At 47.9% G+C, this 25830-nt stretch overlaps 1 protein-coding gene across 2 annotated transcripts in view; it reads left to right on the forward strand.

Annotated features, from left to right (window-relative positions):
- GTF2E2 (general transcription factor IIE subunit 2) overlaps positions 1–25830 on the forward strand; it is a 371015-nt gene that overhangs the window by 215150 nt on the left and 130035 nt on the right. For both annotated transcript variants that reach the window (XM_086961704.1, XM_086961706.1), the window contains exon 5: positions 12845–13027. In XM_086961704.1, coding sequence (XP_086817830.1) covers positions 12845–13027 — 183 coding nt within the window. The remainder of the gene's footprint in view (positions 1–12844; positions 13028–25830) is intronic.

A 25830-nucleotide genomic window follows, 5' to 3' on the forward strand; every position in this document is an offset into this window, starting at 1 on the left:
TTTAGTGTTACAGTAGATATATTTGTCATCGTAACACATTGCATGCTTGCTTTTCTTTATATACGTGAATCATTGCCTACCATTAACAATTTAGAATGCTTCAGATTTAATGTATATATTTTAACATGTCTAAAATGAGATGAATATGAATGTTTTTTTAATGATGTTCCAATCACAGCTCATTGTCTGTAATGTTGCTTTGCATGTCAAAACCACGGAAAATGTTTGTGAATTCATTTACATTTGGCAAAGTATATCCGATCGTTTGTCACAACACCATTATGATTTATGCTCCCTGAATTTTTCCCATGGAAGGAGCCGGGGCATAGGAATGATTAGAATCCTTGCAAAGCGTGTAGTGATATTCCTAGCCTCACTGAGAGACGCCTCCAAATGCCTTGACGTCACACTAACGGACGTCCGATGAGATACGTGGCTCCCTGTAACCTAGCAACTAGGCTGCGTCCTCGAGGTGAAAGGGCTGGTATATACCGGCTTTCGCACTTCCGGGTCCTCAATTGAAGCCGGGGAACTCGATGGACCGTTACCGCGAGTGGGCTCACTAGCGGACTGAGAAACTGCCAGAATCGGTAAATGTGATGACAACAGCACACTTCAAAGTACAGCAACTTGATCGGCTGATTCAGACGGCAGTCTGATCCAAGTTTAATGACGGCAGCCTGTCTTTTATGTTAATTCTAGATCGCCGAACACAATGCGGCTGATCCATGACTAGCGCTATACAAACAGACACCGAGAAGGATTCGGTAAGTCTAAACAGAGCGGATACGTCTATGATATCTGCCTAATCAAATGCCTGCATTTAGAGATGATATAACATAGTAATGGTTACTCACCTTAATTTTCAGATGGCCTAATAACAAATAATCGTCTATCCCCCAATAATTACAAGTGCCTACTGATACGGTGAATCACGCCGAGTAACGCGAGACTGTTTCTTTGGAAATATTCTTACAGGGTGAGTGTGTGATAGTGATGCCAATGGCCAGTCACTTAGTTTGAAATGTTGAGTAACAGACCTGTCCTGAAACCTACATTATAACCCACAGATTAATCTTCTGATTTGATGACAACTCGACAGACATGTTCTGAATATTAATCCACCATTGGATTAATAGGTGAGTCCCTTATCACCTAATCGCCTTTTGCGAATTTTAATGCTTTTAATAAACACTAATTACAAATCCAAACTCCGTCTTATCAACAGGCGCCTACACCCTTCCCCACGTTCCTGTCCTGAGGAAGACCCGCACTGACCTACAAATTAGGCGTCAACAAAGTCGAAACGTCGACGATATTAGATTATAGGACCAGTGGTCTGAATCCAGGATACAAAAGCTAAATAAATTTGGCACACTGGACTACAAGATAACTGAACTTGGAAATAGCTGGCCTATTAAATTGTTTTCCACCCTCACTCCCTTTTTCACTCACTTGTATATAAATCACCACTTCTTGTACCACTTATGCACAAATTGTCACGATTCAAAAGAAATGATTTATGAATAAGAAGACTAGGTGAATTAAACTCTCTATGACCCTTTCGTTTTGCTTGTTTGGATTTGTATGTATTGGCAATTTTTTTGTAAATAATCTCATCTGATGTGAAATATGATGAAGCACCGGTTGTAAGATATTTCAGATTTATACATGATTTAAGGCAACTAGGTTCATACCCGACAGAACCATTGTTTAAATTGAAAATATACTGCCCAGGTTCTGAGGGATACTGGGTCCCCCCATTAGAGATTTATATAAAGGGTGAATACAGGCCAACTTCCGACTGACTTAAACATAGCCGCCATTGCTTTTACTTTGACTCCTGTGGCGCATAAAAAGCTGTCCCTACCCAGGCGGCCATCGAACACACGCACCAGCGATCCGCCCCGGAGGTTTGTGCCGCAGTGCAGACTCCTTGCTCCAGCGATTCGAGGTCACTGCAAAAGAACAAGCAGTGTCGATCCTCTCAGCAGACTTGTGTCTGAGCGTTGTGTACTGTCCTTCAGGGCCTTGAGGACTCTGCGCAAGGACAAGCTATGTCGATCCTTTCAAGAGCTTCTTTCCACTAGCAGCTCCCTTGCTCCAGCGCCTTGAGAACACTCTCAGAGGACAGATACGAGCGATTCTCTCAAGAGGCTGGTGTCTGAATGCTGCTTCCCGTGCTACAGTCCAGCGCCTTGAGGTCACTGTGAAAGGACAAGCAGGAACAAAAGGCAAACGAGGCTCTCTATGAGACACGTTTACTTTCTGTATTTCCCACCCTTGCCTTAACCCTGAGCAGGGAAATGAAGGCTGTCAAGGGTCTACAGGTGGGACAAGGGGTCCAACCCGTTGGGATACCAGGGGTTAAACAGTAAGTGGTGTTGCAACCGCTACCCTTGCCATTTTGGTGAACAGATGTTTTGGTGTTTAATTCTGACTCTTTAAAGCTATGATAAAAAGATTGTATCATGTATGTTTCCTGTACCTTTCGAATGGGGGGACATAACCTTAATAGATTATCTGTTGTGCGAGTGTCTCAACCTTGCATTCGCTTCTCTAAATGCACCCACTGAGTAGGGAGACACAGACCAGCTCTCTGTTTAGCAGGGTGCAAACGTGTTATGTGCATTGAACGTTATAAAAGTGCTTGTGACTTATTCTCACTAAGTCCCAAACACATTGTTTCCTGAATAAAATGTCGAAGCAGCAACTACAAGGGAAAGTGAGGTGAACATTAAACAGCCTGCCATCAAAATTAATTGATTCTGCAAGACTGTCCTATAAAACCAGCTATTGTTGGGTTATTAGTGCTTTCTTAAGGCCAATGCATGCACAGAATAGCATATGGTTGCCTTAAAGATCTCCACCAGCAGAACGTGTCAGAAGAAAGCAGTTCACGCACATAACATGCATCTGCCCTGCTCTACAGTTGGAAGGACTGGCTCAAACCAATTATTTTAACAACAAGCATTTTCAATGCAACGGCTGTATGTGTGTGTGGGGGGGTGTGTGTGTGTGTGTGGGGGGGGGGGGCTATGTGTGTGTGGGGGGGCTGTGTGTGTGGGGGGGCTGTGTGTGTGGGGGGGCTGTGTGTGGGGGGGGCTCTGTGTGTGTGGGGGGCTCTGTGTGTGTGGGGCTCTGTGTGTGGGCATGGGTCTGTGTGGGCCTGTGTGTGTGTGTGTGGGTATGTGTTTGTGTGGCATTTGCGAGAGATTAAGCTATTGGCATTGTAAATGACGATGCCATTTATTTATCTGTTTTTAAAACCAACACATAAATGACAATTTTGTCTTTTACAATGCCAATAGCTCTAACTTTTGCAAAGGCGAGATCGTTGCATTGTAAATGCTTGTTGTATCTGTGGTGCACTGGATGTTCCTTGACTAAGCGGTTAGAGTGAGCTCTTTGTCTTTGGCAAGAAACTCCTGTGGACACATTTTCTGTCAAACTCTTAATAGGAGCTAAGAGGGAATAAGGAAAGGGTCGCCCTCCACTCAAAACCTGTAATTCAACAACAGACCCAGTCCAGCGGCGTCAAGATATATCAGTGACTCTAAAGGAGGAGCAGTCAAAATATACTGCTACCAAACGCTCTCTTATACACTTTATAAGGAGGTGATGCACTGTACTCCGCCCACGTTAAAAGACACACCTGTTCTCCCCGACAGTACCACAGAACAACAAATATTGTGACCCAGAAAAGTTGGTCGCAAGAGTCCACACCATAGTGTTGGACTGAACTTAAATTGTGATACTGCCAGTTATGGCTTCTAAGGTGTATTCTGCCATATTTGGCCTTCAAACTAGAACAATGATTTTGCATTAACTGGAAAAAATGCATCAGCTTTTATCTGGGACTCCACAACGATTTGCAGAGTCTTTCGGTGGCTACAAATGCTGCAGCCGGTCTGAAAGGGTTGGTGGGAACATGAAACCTCTGCAGAAGAAGATTAATCTTAAATAGCTATGTATAGTCCACAAAGCATGCCATGGGATATGCTCTCTCTTCTTAAAAAATGTTTTAACCGTATGCCCTAGGAGGTACCTTTAACAAGTAGTCACTTGTGTCAAGTATGCTTGTTCTATATAGACCAGATGGGAGGCCGAGCCTACACTCTGAAAGGTGCCTTGCTCTGGCCCTGTCTCACTTTACAAGTCAAGGCACAGAGTACACATCTGATTCAGAAGGTTACTCAAGCCCTGGCTAGTTTGGCCTATTGTGTCTTGTAACCTATGCGGTCCAAACTACGGAAACTCCAAAGTCTTTGGGGGGGCTTGATTGTGCTAAACAAATCTATAAAATAAATGACTCTCCAGGCTCCAGGCTCAGAGTATTGGATTTACTGGTGATTAACTCCTATTTTCTTTTGCATGACTTTAGACTAGTTGAGGGTAGGCTCTGCTTCTTTTTGTTGCCCACTCTTAACTGAGCCCTTAATTTGTTTTACTGCTCGCTCTTTGAGTTACTCGCCTGTTTTAGACATTCCATGCATGTACAGCTTTCCGTGCTGTGAATGTACTTTTTCCTTGCAGTGAGACTGTTGATACATTTGCTGTGTTATGAGCTGTGGCAACAAAGAGCAGATTCAACGGATATATTGAAAATCCTATTTTCCTGATGTCTCTTCATCTACCTTGCGGAACTCTTTGTCTTCCAGTTTTGTGACGATGATTGGATTATCAATTCGGTACTGCTCAGGTAACTGCACTTGGATGATTCTGGTAATGGAGACATTCACTCAGAATGCAATGCTGACAGTCGACCTGAGGTAGACTGTACTGCAGGTTGAAATAAGTAGCGTTTACCAACACTGACTTACATTGGAGGCTTTCACTTCTTACCAGTTATGCAATCTGTAGGCACTCAGTTGTTCATTGTCAGTCTGAGGAAGTTGGCTGTGCATTACAAACTACTCCATGGCGGAACTGTAGTGGCTGGGACCCTAGTTTGTATAGGTTTTGCCTGTAATGACTCGTAATATCCAGTGATCAGGTAAACCTATTGTAGTAGGTGATCTATTTTCTACTGGACTGTAACCCCTTACGATGAGGTCGTGTGGGTATGACCTGTTTAGGCTTTATTGTAGCCTGTGTGTAACTTGATTACCATTGATCCAGTTTACATCAGTGCTTAATTTTGAGCTGGTGGTTTCTGGTGCTTTGCACCAGCACTTAACTATTAACACCGGCACTTATGACAGTCTGCCACATGGTAGTGCTGTCTGTCTAATTTAGAGGTGAGCAGAACAATTTATTGTAAATATAATCTATATTAAAAATGACTAATAGCTGCCGCCGAAGCCATTCTTATAGCTTTGGGGGCCTGGAATAGTCTGAACTGGCTTTGGCAGCACTTGCACTGGCAATGGGTGGGAAAAGCTGCAGTGGTCGCCTGACGAGGGCGCCAGTAGTTATTTTTAAAATTTTTCTTTTACATATTAAGCACTGGTTTACATTATGCTACCTCTGTGTTTTTGCCAGTGCAGTTATAATCTCAAGTTCGAGGCATGTGGGCTGCTGAATTCATATCTGTACATAGATCGCCGCCTAGTGTTGGGTCCGGATGATCGCACATTGTTGTCCTGGAAGAGTCTTCGAAGTATCACGAGATGGGTGGCTCCTCCCCTGGACTACAGTGCGCATGGGCATCGACTCCATCCTCAGATTGTTTTTTTCCGCCATTGGGTTCGGATGCTTATTGGTTCACTCAAGTTGGAATCGATATAAAAGTTTCTTAAGGCCAAAAGGCATTTAGTTTTTTCGTCTGTATTGTCTTGCGATCGGTGCCCAGTTCTGTTCCAGCTCAGTTCCCGAGCCGGATATCCAGGAGAGCCGCATGCTTTTCGACGCTGAAGGCCCGGTCGACACCAGAGGCCTTATGGACGACCCATCATGGAACGGAGCCCGTTCAAGAGATGTCCCGTGTGCAACTCCAAATATCCCCACATCGACGTCCACCCGGTGTGCAACAAGTGTCTGTCGCCGGATCATGATGAAGCCAGTTGCATGGCTTGTTCCCGTTCTCGATCCAAGAAGACGCTTCTGCATCGACACACTGCGCGCAAGGAAGCCCAGCAGACTGCACCAGAGCCAGTGGACATCTTCGATGCCGGGGATGATGAAGGAGCAGACCGGGAGGTGCAAGAGAACCTGTCGAATCCCGCGTCGGAGGTCGACTCCAACTACGACGCTGATGTTGAGATGCTCGAAGCGGAAGACGTCGTCGACGAGGTAGGAGACGACGATGGGGCCTTTGGGGCCATGGAAGATAGCTCGAGCGAGAAGCTATGCCCACAAACTGACACTGGGGCCGAAACGCTTCATAAGGCTCAGGTCGAGGGATCGCCACAAGGCCTTACCCAAGATCTTCCAATAAGTTCTACGGCCCCGCCTTCGGGCTCGTCTTCGGACATGTCTAAGGAGCAGCAAACAGCGAAACCGAAAGTGAAAGCTCCGGTATCGACGCAACCAAACGCACTGGTGACTACATCGAAACCGAAAGTGCGTATTGCTTTGGTCGGCTCGAAGTCCTCGGACCTGTCGGCACCGACGAAGCAGAAGAGCGTTATCGACCCGAAGAAACCACTGAAGGGCGTCGAGACGAAGTCTAGCATGCTGAAGGCAAAGGTCAAGGCAGTCAATCCGAACAAATCGGCGCCGAAGACAGTCGACACCGACAAAGGACTCGGTGATCCGAAGGTTCTCGAGCCTCCGCGTCGGCCGGACAAGGCCAAGAGTGGAACAACCCCAGAGTCCACGCCTGGTGGTGCCTCGAAGGATTCCGTCGAGTCGACGCAGCCGTCCGCCTCCTTCTCGAAGCAGGTGGCAGACTCCCTGAAGCGCATCAAGGACAAGGCTTCGGGGGTCAGGCCTAAGGATCCTCCACCTTCGAAGCCTGCCGATAAACCTCAGAAGACGTCGGCGCCCATCCACTTTACGCTGCCACCGAAAGTGGTGCCGAAGGCTTTCGTCCCTAAAATGGCCGTCGACGTGCCCAGGAAGGTGTCCACGGTGCCGAAGCCGCCAACTGTGGTCCCGGCCGCAAAGCATCGACAATCCTCGTTGGAAGAGCAACAGGAACAGTTTATCGATGCCGAGACAGTTAGACTTTCTCTTTTATAAGAGAAAAATCGCCCCGGAACAGCCAATGGAGTCCTATAAAATACCCCTAAAAAAGAAGGAATCTACTTCAACACCTGTTCTTGTAGAACCTGTATCTCCACATGGCCATGATGTCTCACCCACTTATTCAGATGTGGACACTGGGGAAGGTGATAATGACGAATACAGCTATCCTGTGGACACTGATCCAGATGATACAAATGAACCCTGGGCAGATGCTGCTGACCCAGGTGATCCACACACTGCCCCAGACACTCAAGTGTATGCTGTAAAAACGTCACCTATTGAGGATTCGGCAGCGTTTAATGCCCTCATTGAAAGGGCGGCTAAGAATCATGACATCCAGCTCCATGCTGACCTCATTGAAGTAGATTTTCTTTTCGACACCTTTTCCACCTCAGAGAGGACTGTCAAGACTCTGCCTATGTTGAAGGGTGTCTTGAAGCATGCTGGGGAAATCTTTAAGGAGCCTACAAGAGCCAGGGTGATAAACCCCAGGATTGAAAAAAAGTACAAACCGGTGCCTGGAGACCCTACTTACATTAAGGGACAGTTGCCGTTGGAATCTCTTGTTGTTTCTAATGCCCGGAAGAGGGCTAATTCACAAACAACGGGTGATGCTCCTCACCCAGATAAGGAATCTAAGGTGTTCGAGGCATCAGGGAAATGGGTAGCAGCTCAAGCGGCCAATATCTGGCGCATTTCAAACACTCAGCACTCTTATCCAGGTATGACGGGGCCCATTACGACACACTTGAGACCCTGTTACAGCACTTACCAGATGAATATAAAGAGGCAGCTGAGATACTCATCCAGGAAAGGAAGCTCATATCAAATGCTTCTATCAAATGTGCTCTGGACGCAGCAGACACCGCGGCCAGAGCTGTTAACACTAGTGTCATGTTGAGGCGACATGCCTGGCTCAGAATCTCCGGGTTCAAGCCAGAGATACAGACCACCATTCTAAATCAGACAGTAAACCCTGATCATCTATTTGGCCCAGAGGTGGACACCACCTTGGAGAAAATCAAGAAAGACACTGAGACTGCAAAGTCTATGGGGGCTCTACAGTCGCAGCAGTTCAGGGGTGGTTCTTTTCGTCGCTCAAGCAATAGAGGTGTTTCCAGAGGCCAGCTGTCCCAGAACACACAGTACTATAAAGGTGGCGCGCAAACCACATACACCAAACAAAGTAGAGGTGGATAGCGTGGAAGCAGCGCCAAGGGCAGAGGTCGTGGTAACAACAACTCCAGGTCCTCCGCCACTAACAAACAGTGACGCCTTGTCACTGCCCCCGACCACGCAACACCCGTCGGGGGGAGACTTCGACAGTTCCTGCCAGTCTGGAAGTCCATCACCACAGACAGGTGGGTCACACAGCTTATCCAGTACGGTTATTGTCTGGAGTTAACATCCACTCCACCAAACATACCCCCAAGACACCGTCCTATGTCCGCCGAGCATTTGCACTTATTGCAGCAGGAGGTACTCGTCATGCTGCAAAAGGGGCAATCGAGCTTGTGCCTGTGGAAGAAAGAGGCACAGAAGTTTACTCACTATACTTCTTGATACCAAAAAAGGACGGGTCCCTCAGACCCATACTGGACCTCAGACCCCTCAATCAGTACATTCTGTCGGAGCACTTTCACATGCTAACACTGCAGCAAGTCCTACCGTTGCTCAGTCAGGGAGATTTTCTCGCAACATTAGATCTGAAGGATGCGTATTTTCATATTCCGCTGCACCCGTCGCACAGAAAATACCTCAGGTTCACCATCCAAAATCAACATTACCAGTTCAAGGTTCTACCTTTCGGAGTCACCACAGCACCCAGGGTGTTTACAAAGTTCCTGGCGACAGTGGCGGCACACCTACGGAGACAGAACATTCACGTCTACCCTTATCTGGACGACTGGCTAATCCAGGCAAAGTCGGCCCAGGAGTGTGCTGCCCACATGTCCCACACCATTCACCTTCTTCACGATCTGGGATTCTCACTGAATTACCCAAAGTCCCACCTGCAACCCGCCCACACACGGCAGTATCTGGGTGCGACGATAAACACTCTGGCAGCCAAAGCACAGCCAAATTCAGTGAGGGTCAGCAGCATTCAATCGCTGATACAGAAATTCAGACCTCAACACTCGCTTCCAGCACGAGTGTTCATGCAGTTGATAGGCATGATGACCTCCTGCATCTTCATAGTCCCACACGCGAGACTACATATGCGTCCGCTTCAGGAGTGCTTAGCACGTCAGTGGAATCAGGCTCACGGACAGTTGAAAGACCTAGTGTTGGTAACCGGTCGTGCATACAGCTCTCTGCATTGGTGGAATCCACAAAACCTTTGCAAGGGACGACCGTTCCAGGAGCCTGTGCCACAGATCATTCTGACGACGGACGCATCTCTCCAGGGTTGGGGAGCTCATGTACTCCACTACACTGTGCAGGGACTATGGACAGCACAGCAGAGGAAGATGCACATCAATGTTCTAGAACTGATAGCTATCTTCATGGCGTTGAAAGCATTCAAAGTACATCTGTGCAACAAGGTTGTGTTGATCCGGACGGACGACATGACGGCCATGTACTACATCCAGAAGCAGGGAGGTACACACTCTCCACAGTTGTCTCATCTGGCTCAGAGCATGTGGAAGTGGGCCATTCAAAGGAATATCTTCCTCATGGCGGAACACCTCACGGGCAAGGACAATCAGATGGCGGACCTGCTCAGCAGGTACAGCCACCAAATGCACGAGAGGGAGATACATCCATCAGTACTCAACCCGTACTTCCAAAGGTGGGGTCATCCAGAGATAGACCTGTTCGCCACAAAGGAAAACGCCAAATGCCGAAGCTTTGCCGCCAGGTTTCCACACCCACAGTCGCAGGGCAATGCGATATGGATGAACTGGTCAGGCAAATTTGTGTACGCTTTTCCCCCAGCACCTCTAATACCGCTGGTGGCACGCAAGCTGAAGCAACACTCGATGACTCTCATCCTGGTTGCTCCGACGTGGGCACGCCAACCAAGCTCTTCGCTTCTGTGCCGAGTGGTCGCTCCCCTGTGGCTGTGGTATCGTTGTGCAGCGTATTGGAAACTGCTTGTGGAATCTGCTGTGTGCTTTTGACTGCCGCTTTGCCTATTTACTTATTTGCATTTTTAAACTGCCAGCGCAACTCTCTTGCTGTATCTGTTATCGTTGTGCAGCGCATTTTCACGGAAACTGACTATTATATATTGCCTGCTGTTTGCTTTTGACTGGCGCTCTGCTTATTAGCATTTTAAAATCGCTAGCGTTTATTCATTGCTGCATTCGCGTTTTCCCCAAGGCGCTCTTGCCGTGCTGACCCCTCCGCCTCCATTTTGTTGTTGTTGTCCTCCTACGTCGCCCGCCCCGCCTCCCAGCTGAGCCGCCCTCCCACTAACTACAAACAGCGCTCCCTTACCTGGAAGCGCTGTGACTCGCTCTTCGCTTCTGTGCCGAGTGGTCGCTCCCCTGTGGCTGTGGTATCGTTGTGCAGCGTATTGGAAACTGCTTGTGGAATCTGCTGTGTGCTTTTGACTGCCGCTTTGCCTATTTACTTATTTGCATTTTAAACTGCCAGCGCAACTCTCTTGCTGTATCTGTTATCGTTGTGCAGCGCATTTTCACGGAAACTGACTATTATATATTGCCTGCTGTTTGCTTTTGACTGGCGCTCTGCTTATTAGCATTTTAAAATCGCTAGCGTTTATTCCTTGCTGCATTCGCGTTTTCCCCCAGGCGCTCTTGCCGTGCTGACCCCTCCGCCTCCATTTTGTTGTTGTTGTCCTCCTACGTCGCCCGCCCCGCCTCCCAGCTGAGCCGCCCTCGCCCCTCCCCCTCCACTACCCTTATATGACAGTTCTTCCCGCGCGCAGCGACCGCGCCCAACCCGCGCCGAAGGTGCGCCAAAGGTAAGCCCGCCTACGCCCGTCCGCGCCTGGACCGCGCCCAGCGCCAGGCCCCCTGCCCCTCGCGCTGCCCAGCCCTCCCGCATTACCTACGATGCCTCCACCCTCCTAGCCCTTAACCCCGGTCGCGCCCCCAACTGCGTCCAAGCCGCTCCTGGACACACCCATGGACCTTTCTCCTGCTACTCCTGCAAATTCATCGGCACCATCTACAACTCCGCTACGATCACACCTCAGATTCCCGACCCCAACCACCTACAATGCATCCTGCTCAACACCCGCTCGGTCCACAGGCACGCCATTGACCTATGGAATCTACTAGACACCATCTCTCCAGACGTCGCCTTCCTAACAGAAACATGGATGAACGCTTCCTCCGCCCCAGACATCACCATTGCCATCCCTGAAGACTATAAGATCACACGCAAGGACCGTACCGGCCACACAGGAGGAGGAATCGCTATCGTCCATAAAAAATCAATCCACATCTCTACCAGCTCTGACGCCAATCTCGCCAACTCTGAACATCTTCACTTCCAGATCCACATCGACCCCAAGACCACACTCAGAGGCACCCTCCTTTACAGACCACCAGGACCCCGCGCAAAATTCAGTGAAGACATCACGGACTTCATCACTCCACACGCGCTCCCCTCCAAAGACTACATCCTTCTGGGAGACCTCAACTTTCACCTTGAAAAGAACAACGACCGCAACACCACCACCCTCTTGGACAACCTCGCCAACCTTGGACTTAAACAACTGGTCACTTCCCCCACCCACATAGCAGGTCATACTCTCGACCCTATCTTCACCTCCAGCAATCACGTCTCCTTCAGCCACACTACGGCTCTCCTCTGGACTGACCACAGCTGCGTTCACTTTACCTACAACAAGCCGAAACCCATCAACCACCCCCAACCGACTCTGCAACTGATTTTAACACTAGACCATTTTTTAACTGTTGTTTGTGTTTTTTAGGTCTAGTAGCGCAAAAGTGAAATTTTATGACTATTAAATATTTGTCATAATGTATAGATTATTCAGGTCAGCTTTGCGCTAATCAAAGTTCAATTATTCAGATGAACCAAAAAAACGCCGACGCGTTTCCAAGCCTGTGTGTTAATTCGTCAGGCTTTTCTTCAGGGCGTAGGTTAGGTGGGTACCTGTGTGAAAACAACATGGGATGTTTTGAGAATGGGGCCTCTCTTTAACATTGAGTGAAAGCGCTTGTTAAAATCAGTTAGTAGGGTACAGTTCATTCTTTCCTCATGGAAATGTATATTGTGTAAAAATTGTTTTTTTGAAATGTTGTTTGTATATTTGTAACATAAATGTTTGTCTATATTGTTGAATGTAAGCACTGTACATAGGATATACCCACTTGTGTATGACACAGCAAACTCCCAGACAAATAGAACAATCCCCACAAGTTACAAAACTTGTAACCTTTGAAAAAAACAAACCAAAACACCTACTGATTAAATATAGTGGTGTATAACAAAAAACTGCTCAAAATAAAAAAGTGGCAGAAACAAAAAGCGACTGGGTCTCCAATTTCTATTTCACAATTGTATGGTGTCCTACCCAGCGCTCAACAGGGCACAACCCCCCCTTAATGTTCCCAGATATGAATGTCATCAGCCCTACATGCCAAGAACAGATGCCTACTGGTAAGTAGTATATTCGTTCAGGATGGAATTTGTAGGTGTCATGTCAGTTAATTTACATGTATGTCAGCAATAATTGGTGGATTAACTTAATGACAAATTTGTGTTACAGGCATTGGTGAACAATCCTAAAATTGATTCAGTAGATGGCAAGTACATTTTCAAGCCCAAGTACAACTTGAAGGATAAGAAGGCCCTGTTGAGACTGCTGGATAAGCATGACCAGCGAGGACTTGGAGGAATCCTTCTTGATGACATTGAGGAAGGGCTTCCAAATGCTCAGAAAGCCATCAAGGTAAACCGTTTGCGATAATCGAAGGACTCATTTTCATTGTATACCTGCATATTCAAGTTATTATAACACTTTCTTACATTTGTACTACCTGATCCATGCAACAGTTCATGGGTAATCTGCAGAAACAGTTTTTAAATTAATATAATTACCTGCTCTCAAGCTGCCCATTCTTAATACATTTGCTATTTCAGGGACTAAAGGCAAGAACAATACCAGGAAACATCCCATACTCCATTTGTCCAAATGAAAAAGCATTCATGCTCAGGAAATTTGCAACTTCTTTATGTGTTCATCCTGATATAGCAAATTTCCTGAGCATGAATACTTTTTCATTTGGACAAATGGAGTATGGGATGTCCCCTGAATAAATCAACTTCCAGTTGATGACTTAATAGCTTTTTCAATAGTGAGATTGTCCTTTCATGTTTTGGCATTGATTACACGATTGGAGATTTGTTGGCAGTCAGATCTCTGGCGGTGTGCAACTTTGGTAAACAGTTAGGAACTAGCCGGTGCGGTGTATTGGTACCACACTGCCTTTTACGGTAATTTGCTAAAGGTAAGATCCAATACGTAATGACCCTTTCCTATAGTGGTGTTAACCATATTACTTTTTATTGTATTTTCTTGCCGTTTGTTAAAAAACAACCTACATTTTCTTATTCTTCTCAACGTAAGCCATTCTGATGTGCTTGGTGTTGCTTTAACATCGCGACATATTGTCAAAAGATTTCACATGAGACAACTGACATTACTGATCACCTGAAAGGGGAGGATAGGTGAGTTGCATATCATTTTGGGAAGTAAGTGAATGGAGGTAGAAGCATGTTAAGCTGTAGATGTGCAAGTAAGACTGTTCAAATTGACACACAAAGTAAAGGTTCTCTGTACCTGAATCCTGGCACACATGCCTACTCAAAAGGCAGGGCTGCCAACCTGTAACAGCCCTTTTCTAATTGAAAATGTGTGATAGATCCACGCGACCCATCCAGCGACACCTACTATTTGATGATGAATGCTCTCTGGCTTTAACAGGTCTTAAAATGTCAAGGATCTATATTTTGCGATCTTTCACCTGAATAAGCACTGTAGGGGTAAACAGGTAGCATAGAGCATGTGGTTTGGTAGAAGACACTAACCTCATCCGTGCGGTGCAGATTTACTGCGGTGCTGGTCCCTAATGTAAATGGGTGTGGTCATGACGGAACAGTTCCGTCATGAGCACAGCGTGACCGATGCTCATGACGGAACCGTTCCGTCATGAGCATCGAAAGGGTTAAAGAACTGTTAAGGATCGGTACATTTTACTTAAAATCCATGTAGTGTTAAAACTTCTATTTGGATTTCTTCATTAATATGAAAGCATTACATGAAAAGAATCAATCATACATGTTTATGTAGATAAAACAGTTATTTCAGATACATGTAGTTTTAACTACAAAATGTCACCTCTCTTGACTATATATATTCATAGTCTAGTCATAGCTTAGCACTTTCCCTGGGTTTTCCTCATCTTCCCATCTAGTGGATTCTTTCTACTTATGGCCAGCGTTGCCTTGAACTCTGAAAGCCTCTCAGAGTTGTTTCTTTATTAGAGGCTGGGCAGAGAAGGGACCTATCTGCTGCTGACCCTGTGGTCATCTAGCTCTACTTTATAACCCTGAATTTACCAGTGCTGCAAATATCACACAGTAGCAGAAATGTTGGTTTTCCAAGACATTGCCTTGTTTTCCCTCTTTTACTTCCAAAGAGATTTAAATCTTAACGTTGTGATAATATCATGTTCGAGGCGTGTGGGCTGCTGAATTCATATCTGTGCATAGATCGCCGCCTAGTGTTGGGTCCGGATGATTGCACATTGTTGTCCTGGAAGAGTCTTCGAAGTATCATGAGATAGGTGGCTCCTCCCCAGTACTACAGTGCGCATGGGCATCGACTCCATCCTCAGATGGTTTTTTTCCGCCATTGGGTTCGGATGTCTTTGAATTCCCTCTTGTCGGAATCGATAGAAAACTTTCTTAAGACCAAAAGGTCTTTAGTCTAATACGTCGGTATAGTCTTGCGTTCGGTCTTAGTTCTTCCAGCTCGGTTCCGAGCCGGATTCTCTACACCCGCGTGCTTTCGACGCGGAAGGCTCAGTCGACGCTTCAGACCCTATCGACCGTCCATCAAGGACCGAAGTCCATTCAAGAGATGTCCCGTCTGTAACTCGAAGTATCCCCACATCGACGTCCACCCGGTGTGCAACAAGTGTCTGTCGTCAGACCACGATGTAGCCAAGTGTATGGCTTGTTCACACTTCAGGTCCAAGAAGATGCTTAAGCTTCGACGAGCTGCACGCCAGGAGGCCCAGCATGCTGCACCGGCGCCTGTGGACATCTTCGATGCAGGGGATGTCGAGGACGAATCTATCCAGGACATTACTGAGTCGAACCCCGCGTCGGACGTCGACTAAGACTACGATGCGGATGCAGAGATGTTCGAGGCCGAAGAAGTCGTTGACGAGGTAGGAGACGACGACGGGGCCCTCGGGGCCATGGAGGATAGCTCGGACGAGGAGCTTCCTCAAACTGACTCTAGGGCCGTGCCAATTCATAAGGCTCAGGTCGAGGGATCGCCTTCGGGCCTTACCCAAGATCTTACCATGGGTTCTACGGCCCCGCCTTCGGGCTCGGCCACGGACATTGCTGTTGAGCCGCACCCTGGCAAAACGAAACCGAAAGTGAAACCTACGGTCTCGACTCCAAACACTGCGCAGGTGCCGTCCTCGAAACCGAAAGTGCGCATCGCTTTGGTCGGCTCCAAGGCCTCGGAGCCCTCGGCGCCGAAGAAGCCGAAGGTTGCTGTCGAGCCGAAGGCTCAAGTCAAGGGCGTCGAGACTAAGTCTACCGCGCCGAAGACTAAAGTAAAGGTGGTCGAGCCGAGCGCGTCTGCGCCGAAGACGGTAGACACCAGCAAAGGCCTCGGCGACCCAAAGAAGGCTATCGGCGACCCGAAGAAAGCTCTCGGTGACCCGAAGAAACGGCTGGATGACCCGAAGGTTCTCGCGACTCCGCGTCAACAGGACAAGGCCAAGGGCAGCACACCCCGAGAGTCGACTCCAGGTGAGGCCTCGAGGGATTCCGTTGAACCGGCACGACCATCCGCCGCATTCACCAAGAAAGTGACGGACTCCCTGCAGCGCATCAGGGACGGGACCGCATCGGTCGGTCGGAAGGATCCTCCGCCTACGAAACCGGTGGAGAAACAGCTTAAGGCGTCCACGCCCATCCATTTTACGTTGCCGACAAAGACTGCGCCGAAGGCTTTCGCTCCTAAGGCGGTCGCCAGCGTTCCCGAGAAGATCTCCTCGACGCTGAAGTCGTCAGCGGTGGTCCCCGGCTCACAGCCTCGACGACCTTCAGTGGACGAGCATCATGAACACTTCATTGATACCGAAACGGGCAGGCTTTCCCTCCACAAGCGGAAAATCGCCCCTGAACGCCCAATGGAGTCCTACAAGATCCCTCTCAAGAAAAAGAAGGACTCTGCTTTCACTCCCATCTTGGTGGAACCACTTTCCCCACAGACTCATAATGTTTCGCCCACTTACTCTGATGTGGACGCTGGAGAGGGAGATGAGGATGAGTACAGTTATCCTGTCTATACAGACCATGAGGATACCAACAAACCCTGGGCCGCTGGTGCTGACCCAGGTGATCCTCAATCAGGACAAGACCCTCAACTATTTTCTGCAAAAACGTCTCCTACAGAAGACTCTGCAGCTTTCAATGCCCTCATTGAGCGGGCAGCTAACAGTCACAACGTCCAGCTCCATGCTGACCCTGTGGATGTCGACTTCCTTTTTGATACCTTCTCAGTCTCAGAAAGAACTGTTAAGACTCTGCCTATGCTGAAAGGTGTTTTTAAAACATGCTGGCGAGATCTTTAAAGAACCTACCAGGGCGAGGGTGATAAACCCTAGGATTGAGAAGAAATACAAGTCAGCGCCTACTGATCCTACCTACATCAAAGGACAGTTGCCTCTGGACTCCCTTGTCGTCTCGAATGCCCGGAAGAGGGCTAATTCTCAGACTACGGGTGATGCTCCTCCCCCAGACATAGAATCCAAGGTCTTTGAGGCATTGGGGAAGAGGGTAGCAGCACAGGCAGCCAACATCTGGCGCATTTCAAATACACAAGCGCTTCTGGCGCTGTATGACAGGGCACACTATGACACACTGGAGACCCTGTTGCAGCACCTGCCTGATGAATACAAGGAGGCGGCTGAGATGCTGATTCAGGAAGGGAAGCTGATCTCTAATGCTTCAATTAAGTGCGCTCTGGACGCGGCTGATACCGCTGCCAGGGCTGTCAACACTAGTGTTATGCTACAGCAACATGCCTGGCTGAGAATCTCTGGATTTAAGCCGGAAATCTAAACCACCATCCTTAATCAAACAGTTAACCCAGATCACCTGTTTGGCCCGGAGGTTGACACCACCCTAGAAAAAATTAAAAAGGACACGGAAACTGCGAAATCCATGGGTGCCTTACAGTCCCAGCAGTTTCGGGGTGGGTCTTTTCATCGCTCAAGCACTAGAGGCGTTTCCAGAGGCCAGCTCTCCCAGTCCACGCAGTACTACAAGGGCAACACTCAGTCCAAATACACCAACAAGAGCCGAGGTGGATATCTTGGTAACAGCGCCAAGGGCAGAGGTCGTGGAAACAGCTCCAGATCCTCTGCCACCAACAAACAGTGACGCCTTGTCACTGCCCCCCGACCACACAACACCGGTCGGGGGGAGACTCCAGCAGTTCCTGCCAGTCTGGAAGTCCATCACCACAGACAGGTGGGTCAGGAGACTTGTACAATGCGGTTATTGTCTGGAGTTAACGTCCACTCCACCCAACATGCCCCCAAGACACCGTCCTATGTCGGCCGAGCATTTGCACTTATTGCAGCAGGAGGTCACCGTTATGCTGCAAAAAGGAGCAATAGAGCTCGTGCCTGTGCAGGAAAGAGGCACATGGGTCTACTCCCTGTACTTCTTAATACCAAAAAATGACGGGTCCCTCAGGCCCATCCTGGACCTCAGGCCACTCAACCATTACATCCTGTCGGAGCACTTTCATATGCTGACCCTGCAGCAAGTGCTCCCGTTGCTCAGTCAGGGGGATTTTCTCGCAACTTTAGACCTAAAGGATGCGTACTTTCACATTCCACTGCACCCTTCACACAGGAAGTACCTCCGGTTCACCATACAAAACCAGCACTACCAGTTCAAGGTTTTGCCTTTCGGTGTCACCACGGCACCCAGGATGTTCACAAAGTGCCTGGCGACAGTGGCGGCGCACCTCAGGAGATGGAACATCCACGTCTACCCTTATCTGGATGACTGGCTCATCCAGGCAAAGTCAGCCCAGCAGTGTGCCTCCCACACCATTCACCTCCTGCACGATCTGGGATTCTCACTGAATTACCCAAAATCCCACCTCCAGCCCGCCCACATACGGCAGTATCTGGGTGCGACGATAAACACTGGCGGCCACAGCACAGCCGAATTCAGTGAGGGTCAGCAGCATTCAATCGCTGATACAAAAATTCAGACCTCAACACTCGCTCCCAGCAAGAGTGTTCATGCAGTTGATAGGCATGATGGCCTCCTGCATCTCCATAGTCCCGCACGCGAGACTACATATGCGCCCGCTTCAGGAGTGCTTAGCACGTCAGTGGACTCAGGCTCACGGGCAGTTGAAAGACCTAGTGTTGGTGAGCGGTCGGGCATACAACTGTCTGCATTGGTGGAATCCACGAAACCTTTGCAAGGGACGACCGTTCCAAGAGCCTGTGCCACAGATCATCTTGACAACGGACGCTTCTCTCCAGGGATGGGGAGCTCATGTACTCCATTACACTGTGCAGGGACTATGGACGCAACAGCAACGGAAGATGCACATCAATGTTCTGGAACTGATGGCGATCTTCATGGCACTAAAAGCCTTCAAAGTACATCTGTGCAACAAGGTCGTGTTGATCCGGACGGACAACATGACGGCCATGTACTACATTCAAAAGCAGGGAGGAACACACTCTCCGCAGCTGTCTCATCTGGCTCAGAGCATGTGGAAGTGGGACATTCAGAGGAACATCTTCCTCATGGCGGAAAACCTCCCGGGCAAGGACAATCAGATGGCGGACCTGCTCACAGCCACCAAATGCACGAGTGGGAGGTACATCCATCAGTACTCCAACCGTACTTCCAAAGGTGGGGTCATCCAGAGATAGACCTGTTCGCCACAAAGGAGAACGCAAAATGCCAAAGCTTCGCCGCCAGGTTCCCACACCCACAGTCGCAGGGCAATGCGATATGGATGGACTGGTCAGGCACATTTGCGTACGCTTTTCCCCCAGCACCTCTGACACCGCTGGTGGCATGCAAGCTCAGGCAGCACTCGATGACTCTCATCCTGGTTGCTCCAACGTGGGCTCGCCAACCATGGTACACCACGTTTCTAGAACTGCCTGTGGTACCGCATCAGAGGCTACGCCTCACACCCAGCCTTCTGACGCAGAGCCATGGCGACATTCAGCATCCAGATCCGCAACAGCTCACCCTGGCGATCTGTCTCCTGAAGTCTTAGAGTTTGGCTACCTACGCTTGCCTCCTGACTGTATGGACATCATCCGGGAGGCAAGGAAGCCCACCACAAGAGCATGCTATGCGGCAAAGTGGAAGCGGTTTGTCATTTATTGTGCAGACCACAACATTAACCAGCTAGATGCATCTATTCAGAACATCATTTGTTACCTTTTCCATCTGTACAAATGTAATCTGGCCTATGCTTCCATTCGCATACATCTATCCGCAATGGCCGCTTATCTCCAGAACAGGCAGCACCTCTCACTTTTCAGGGTGCCTGCCATTAAGGCCTTTCTAGAAGGGCTCAAACGAGTCATTCCTCCGCGGACTCCACCAGCTCGGGAGTGGAACCTCAATTTGGTCCTCACCCGGCTGATGGGTCCTCCCTTTGAACCACTGCATTCCTGCGAGATTCAATTCTTGACATGGAAAGTGGCTTTCCTCATAGCGATTACATCGCTGCGACGAGTTAGTGAGCTACAAGCACTAACTATCCAAGAGCCATTTATTCAAATTCATTCTAACAGGGTGGTGCTTCGCTCTAACCCTAAATTCCTTCCTAAGGTTGTGTCTCAATTCCATATTAACCAAACTATTGAATTGCCTGTTTTCTTCCAAAATCATGAGTCATTGGTGGAGAGAATGCTCCACACCCTTGACGTCAAGAGGGCCCTGATGTATTACATCGATAGGACCAAGGATTTTAGGAAAACTAAACAACTTTTTGTTGCCTTTGCGCCACAACACAAAGGTAACCCCATTTCCAAGGCTGGTATAGCTAGATGGATCGTTAAATGTATTCAGATCTGCTATCTGAAAGCCAAGCGTACTCTCACCATTCCACCAAGGGCCCACTCCACCAGAAAGTTGGGGGCCTCCATGGCTCTCCTTGGAAATATTCCTTTGCAGGACATATGTAGAGCAGCCACATGGTCTACCACACACACATTTACAAAGCATTATTGTGTTGATGTGCACTCCAAACAGCAGGCAGCTGTAGGGCAGGCCGTTCTAAAAACACTTTTCCAGACTGCTGCAGCTGGCACGGGCGGCCGCCGTTAATGGAGGGACTGCTATGTATTCTATGCACAGATATGAATTCAGCAGCCCACATGCCTCGAGCCGAATATGCTACTTACCAGTATGCATCTGTTCTTGGCATGTAGGGCTGCTGACATTCATATTGCCCGCCCTCCTCCTCGGCGCCTGTAGCAGCTGCAGAATTCACATATACTTCTAGCATGGTCATCATTCACTTAGTGTCACTCCATCTTGGCCACAATGGCTAAAAACAATCTGAGGATGGAGTCGATGCCCATGCGCACTGTAGTCCAGGGGAGGAGCCACCTATCTTGTGATACTTCGAAGACTCTTCCAGGACAACAATGTGCAATCATCCGGACCCAACACTAGGTGGCGATCTATGCACAGATATGAATGTCAGCAGCCCTACATGCCAAGAACAGATGCATACTGGTGCGCCTCTCATTTAGGGTTATTTATAGCCCCCATGGGCCTCTCCAGCATTCAATCTATGGAGGTGCACTTCATTGGAGGGGAGCACCAGATTCTTTTCTTTTCACCATAGGGGATGGCCGTGCGAATGAGAACAAAAAATGTCAGTAAGAAGCCAACAATAAGGAGGAGGCTACTGCTTAGTTCTCCCACTTTAAGCAGAAAATTATATTAACAGGGATAAAACAAAACTGTACAGTGTCAACCAACCGAGTGGATTTTTCCTTAAATGTAGATCTAGAGCAGCAGATTACCTCACTCGAAACCCAACACAAAGCCAACCCGCTTGACTCTACCGTCTTTGATACTTTGACCAAGAAAAAATACGAATATAACACCATCACCAGCAAACGGGCGGGGGTATGGGTTAACCGATTCAAGGCCCTGAAACTGTGCGAGGGCAACAAAGCAGGGAAACTGTTGGCCTCCTATCTCAAACACAAACAGAAACTGACTACCATATCGTCCATTAAAGACTCAGGCAACGTCACACACACCAAACAATCTATCATCCTTAACACTTTTAAAAAATTCTATGAAGAGCTTTACAAAAATGACAAGGTACTAGATGAAACTGCCTGCGCAAATTACCTCTCTTCACTCAACCTCCCGAAAATTTCGGAATCTGACAAATCCCATCTGGCCTCCCCAATCTCTGGTTCGGAAATCAGAACAGCGATTAACTCATTGAAGAACAATAAAGCCCCCGGCCCAGACGGCTTCACCGCACCCTTCTTTAAGGCCTTTGGGGACCAAATTAGCCCCACACTCCTAAAACTCTTTAACTCCACTGCAATCAATGGCGGTGTTTCTCCTTCAATGAGCGAAGCCACAATAATAGTACTGCCAAAAGAGGGGAAGGACCCACTACTCACTAAAAATTACCGTCCCATATCATTGATAAATCTGGACTGCAAGATTTATGCTAAAATCTTGGCGAGCAGACTAAACTCCACTCTCCACAAAGTAATTAGCCCCTCGCAGGTTGGCTTCCTAAAGAACAGGACGTCCAACGACAACACTAGACTACTATGCCACATCCTAGAAAAGGCAAAGTCCTCCTCCGCGCCAATGGTAGCAATAACCTTGGACGCGGAAAAGGCATTTGATAAGGTTTCATGGTCCTTTCTGCGCCAGTGTATGTACGCCTTCAACCTGGGCGATACCTATACCAGGATGGTGATGGCCCTCTATTCGGCGCCTTCGGCCAGGATTGCTATAAACGGCACCCTCTCGGAACCGTTCCGTCTCTACCAGGGTACAAGACAGGGCTGCCCTCTCTCACCAGCACTCTTTCTCTTGGCCCTTGAGCCCCTCATTACAGACATCAAATCTAATAGAGACATCGCGGGTATCTCCTTTGGGGACACGCGAGTCAAGTTAGCTGCATATGCAGACGATATCTTGATTGCGACCGAAAACCCTACTACCTCCATTGCTGCCCTAATGACCTCGATAGACAGATACTCTTCCCTCTCCGGATACAAATTAAATAGGGATAAGTCCGAAGTAAAACCTCTAAATGTCCACACTTTGAAAGAGGTGTTGGGCGACTCCGGCCTGCTTTGGCAAACAGGAGTGATTAAATATCTGGGAATCGAATTCACGGATGAGTTATTGAGCACCCTTAAACATAACGAAAACAAATTCCTGACCAAAATCAAAAATCTGCTCGACGGCTGGTCACCCCGTTTCATCACTTGGTGGGGCCGTATCGAAACTATAAAAATGATGATATCACCCTTGGTTAACTACCTTGTCACGATGCTCCCACTCGTCCTCTCCAAAGAATTCCATGCTAAAGTAGATAAACACATCTCGGCTTTTCTATGGCAGGGCAAAAAAGCGAGAATTAGCTTAAAAAAACTTCGATTGGATAAGAAACTGGGAGGAGTTAATCTGGCGGACTTTAAAACATACCAAATAGCATTCTTAGCAAAACAGGGGTCTTACTGGATATCCTCCCAACCGGACTATAGCCCAGTTTGGCTGTCTGTAGAAAAAGCGATTCTGAAGGGGCTCAGCCCAAGCGCCCTACTCACTGTCAAACCCAGCCCCACCCTAGGTCCAGGTCTAATCTTCAAAAACACGAAAATGGCTCTCTTAAAAGTCAGTAAATATTTACCACATCAATTCCGAAATTCACAGTGGGAGTCGTTATGGCACAACACAACCATCACATACAAAGGGAAACCTCTCAATTACCAATCCTGGATAGACAAGGGCATCATATTCCCCCACCAACTCGTCGGAAATGCGCTACCCCTAACCTTTAAAGAAATTCAGGTTAAGTTCCACCTCAATAATATTGAATTTTATAACTTCCTACACATTAAAGTAGCTATAGCTAAGACTAATCTGAAAGATGCCACTCCTTCACTCCTAGACTTATTCCCCTCCCTTAACAAACAAGGTCACCAAGTCTCTAGCTTGTATAAATTAATGCGCCCGCAAGCGTCCTCCCTAAATGCACCCATCCAACAATACTGGGACTCATTCTCCTCCGAACCGAACTCGGACACGATTTGGGCCAGAACGTGGGAATCCACCACCCGCCACAAAATATGCCCTACACTGTCTCAAACCAAGTTCTGGCTTCTGCATAAAGCATTCTGGACTCCCAGGAGGTTGTTCCTTCATAAAATCAAGGACAATGACACGTGTTGGAACTGCTCAGGGGTGGGCGGAGATCTGGAGCACCTAGTCTTCAAATGCCCCTGTGTTATCTCGTATTGGGACAAGATCTTTGGTTTCGTGAAGGAAGTCCTCCATATTACTCTACCAAGAGAATTCTCGTCGCTTGTACTAGGTTTTGCCAAAGCCGTCACTCTCAATGAAAACGATAGAGCCCTACTGGACCTGCTGCTGACGGCTGGGGTTCAAATCATTCTTAACAACTGGAAAAGCACGAACAAAGCCTCCTTCCCTCACTGGTTGAACTGGGTATCGTACTTGAGAGGTGCTGACAATATTTCCTTGACCTCCACCCCGTGGAGACCCCCATCGAGGAAAATCTGGTCCTCGCTGGACACTCATTTTGATACATACAAACCTCCTTGAATCTCGTCTACAAGGCCTAGAGCGTGTCATCACACAATGTTTCATTCTGATTGTTAGCCAATCTATGTTTTTGCACATTCCTAACCACAGAGTGACGACTCCAGCTCCCGCATGTACTACAGGTTTGGGTTACGAAAATGTACAGCTTATGTAGCCTCTGCGATAGTGGAGTGGTGCCTATCTCCTTCAAGGTCAGGCTCTACATGACACCAGTTATTATCGGAATGTATGTGGACATTTTAAGGGTATTTTATGTAACGTGATGGACTCATTGTTTTATGTTTTATGTTTTATGTACTCAATTGCATCATTGTTGACAATTTTCTGTATTCCTATTCATGTGACTGTAACTATTCGTACTGATCCGACTATTCCTGTACTGATGATTCTCTTTGCAGCTCCTAATAAAAAATCTTTTGAATTTAAAAAAAATGTAGAAAGTACAATGCTGAGAATTATGTTGCTTTGTAATGACTAATCTTGATTTATACTTGCCCGGCTGCTCTCATGCTTGATTTGAAAATGTTGTATGCTTCTATATGTAAGGCTGTAAGAATACCAATAAACAACATTTTTTAGGTCTCGCGACCTATCAATGCGCGCAAGCGCATTGAGCGGAGCGAGAATTCATGTCCTCAAAACGCTCGTGAAACCAAGGGTTTAGTTTGTGCGGTTTTCTTTAAGTTCACGGGAATCACGTGACCAAACAAGCACGCGCATCAGCCTCCCTCCCTCCCTCCTAATTGCATTTTTTCACAGCCGCACAGCACATCAAAGGGCTTCTCCCAGCGTGTGCTGTGCGGCATCTCCTCCCCTAATTATTCATGGCCGGCCGCAGGCCGGCCGTACTTTCAGTTTCCCGGCCCACATTTGGCAGCTTCTTCTCTAGCTTTCGCTCTCCACCTAACTCGCCCATCTAGCTTTCTACGTACACATAGAAAACAAATACATTGGTTCACTTCTTGCTTTGAATTTCTATGAACGTGTGTACTTTGCTTGAAGAACTTCTACGTTTTTTCTCTTCATATTCACCGAGTTCTGGTACCTCTGATTCTTGATCAGATTTGAGGTGGTCTGTCTCTTTCTCGCGAGGTTACCTTTAATGTGGGCGCTGCTCTAAGAATTGACACATTTACAAACACCTGGTGGGCTGATTTGGGGGTTGGAAACTTCCGATAAAAGGACTGCACGTGATTGGAGACAAAAATCATCATTTCCTATCTCTTTCTATTCCTGTCATCCCTTGGCGTTGCCTTTTCCACTTCTTCCCACCCGTCCTTTGTGTCTTTCTTGCCTTGCTGCCCCCTCCGTCTCCTATACTTCTGTTTGCACCCCCGCCACGCTCCGCCTTTCATCTCTTCTCCGTCCTGGCTGCTTTCTCTCTTCCCTGGTCTCTGGCAGTCCTCCCCTGCTCCCCTCTCTGTGGCTTCACTGAAGCTGTCTGAATGTAGGTCAGCCGCGCGGCCTGTGCTCCTGAACCCTCCCACCTGTAGCCAGCAACAAACAGTATATGTGGTGGCGTTTCATTCATCTCCACGCAGCATCACGATTATTGAACATATATTTGTATTGATGTGCGCTTTTAAAGTAGGCTGCCTAGCAGAA

The sequence above is a fragment of the Lissotriton vulgaris genome, chromosome 3_1, assembly GCF_964263255.1.
Source record: "Lissotriton vulgaris chromosome 3_1, aLisVul1.2, whole genome shotgun sequence".
Classification (NCBI taxonomy): Eukaryota; Metazoa; Chordata; class Amphibia; order Caudata; family Salamandridae; genus Lissotriton; species Lissotriton vulgaris.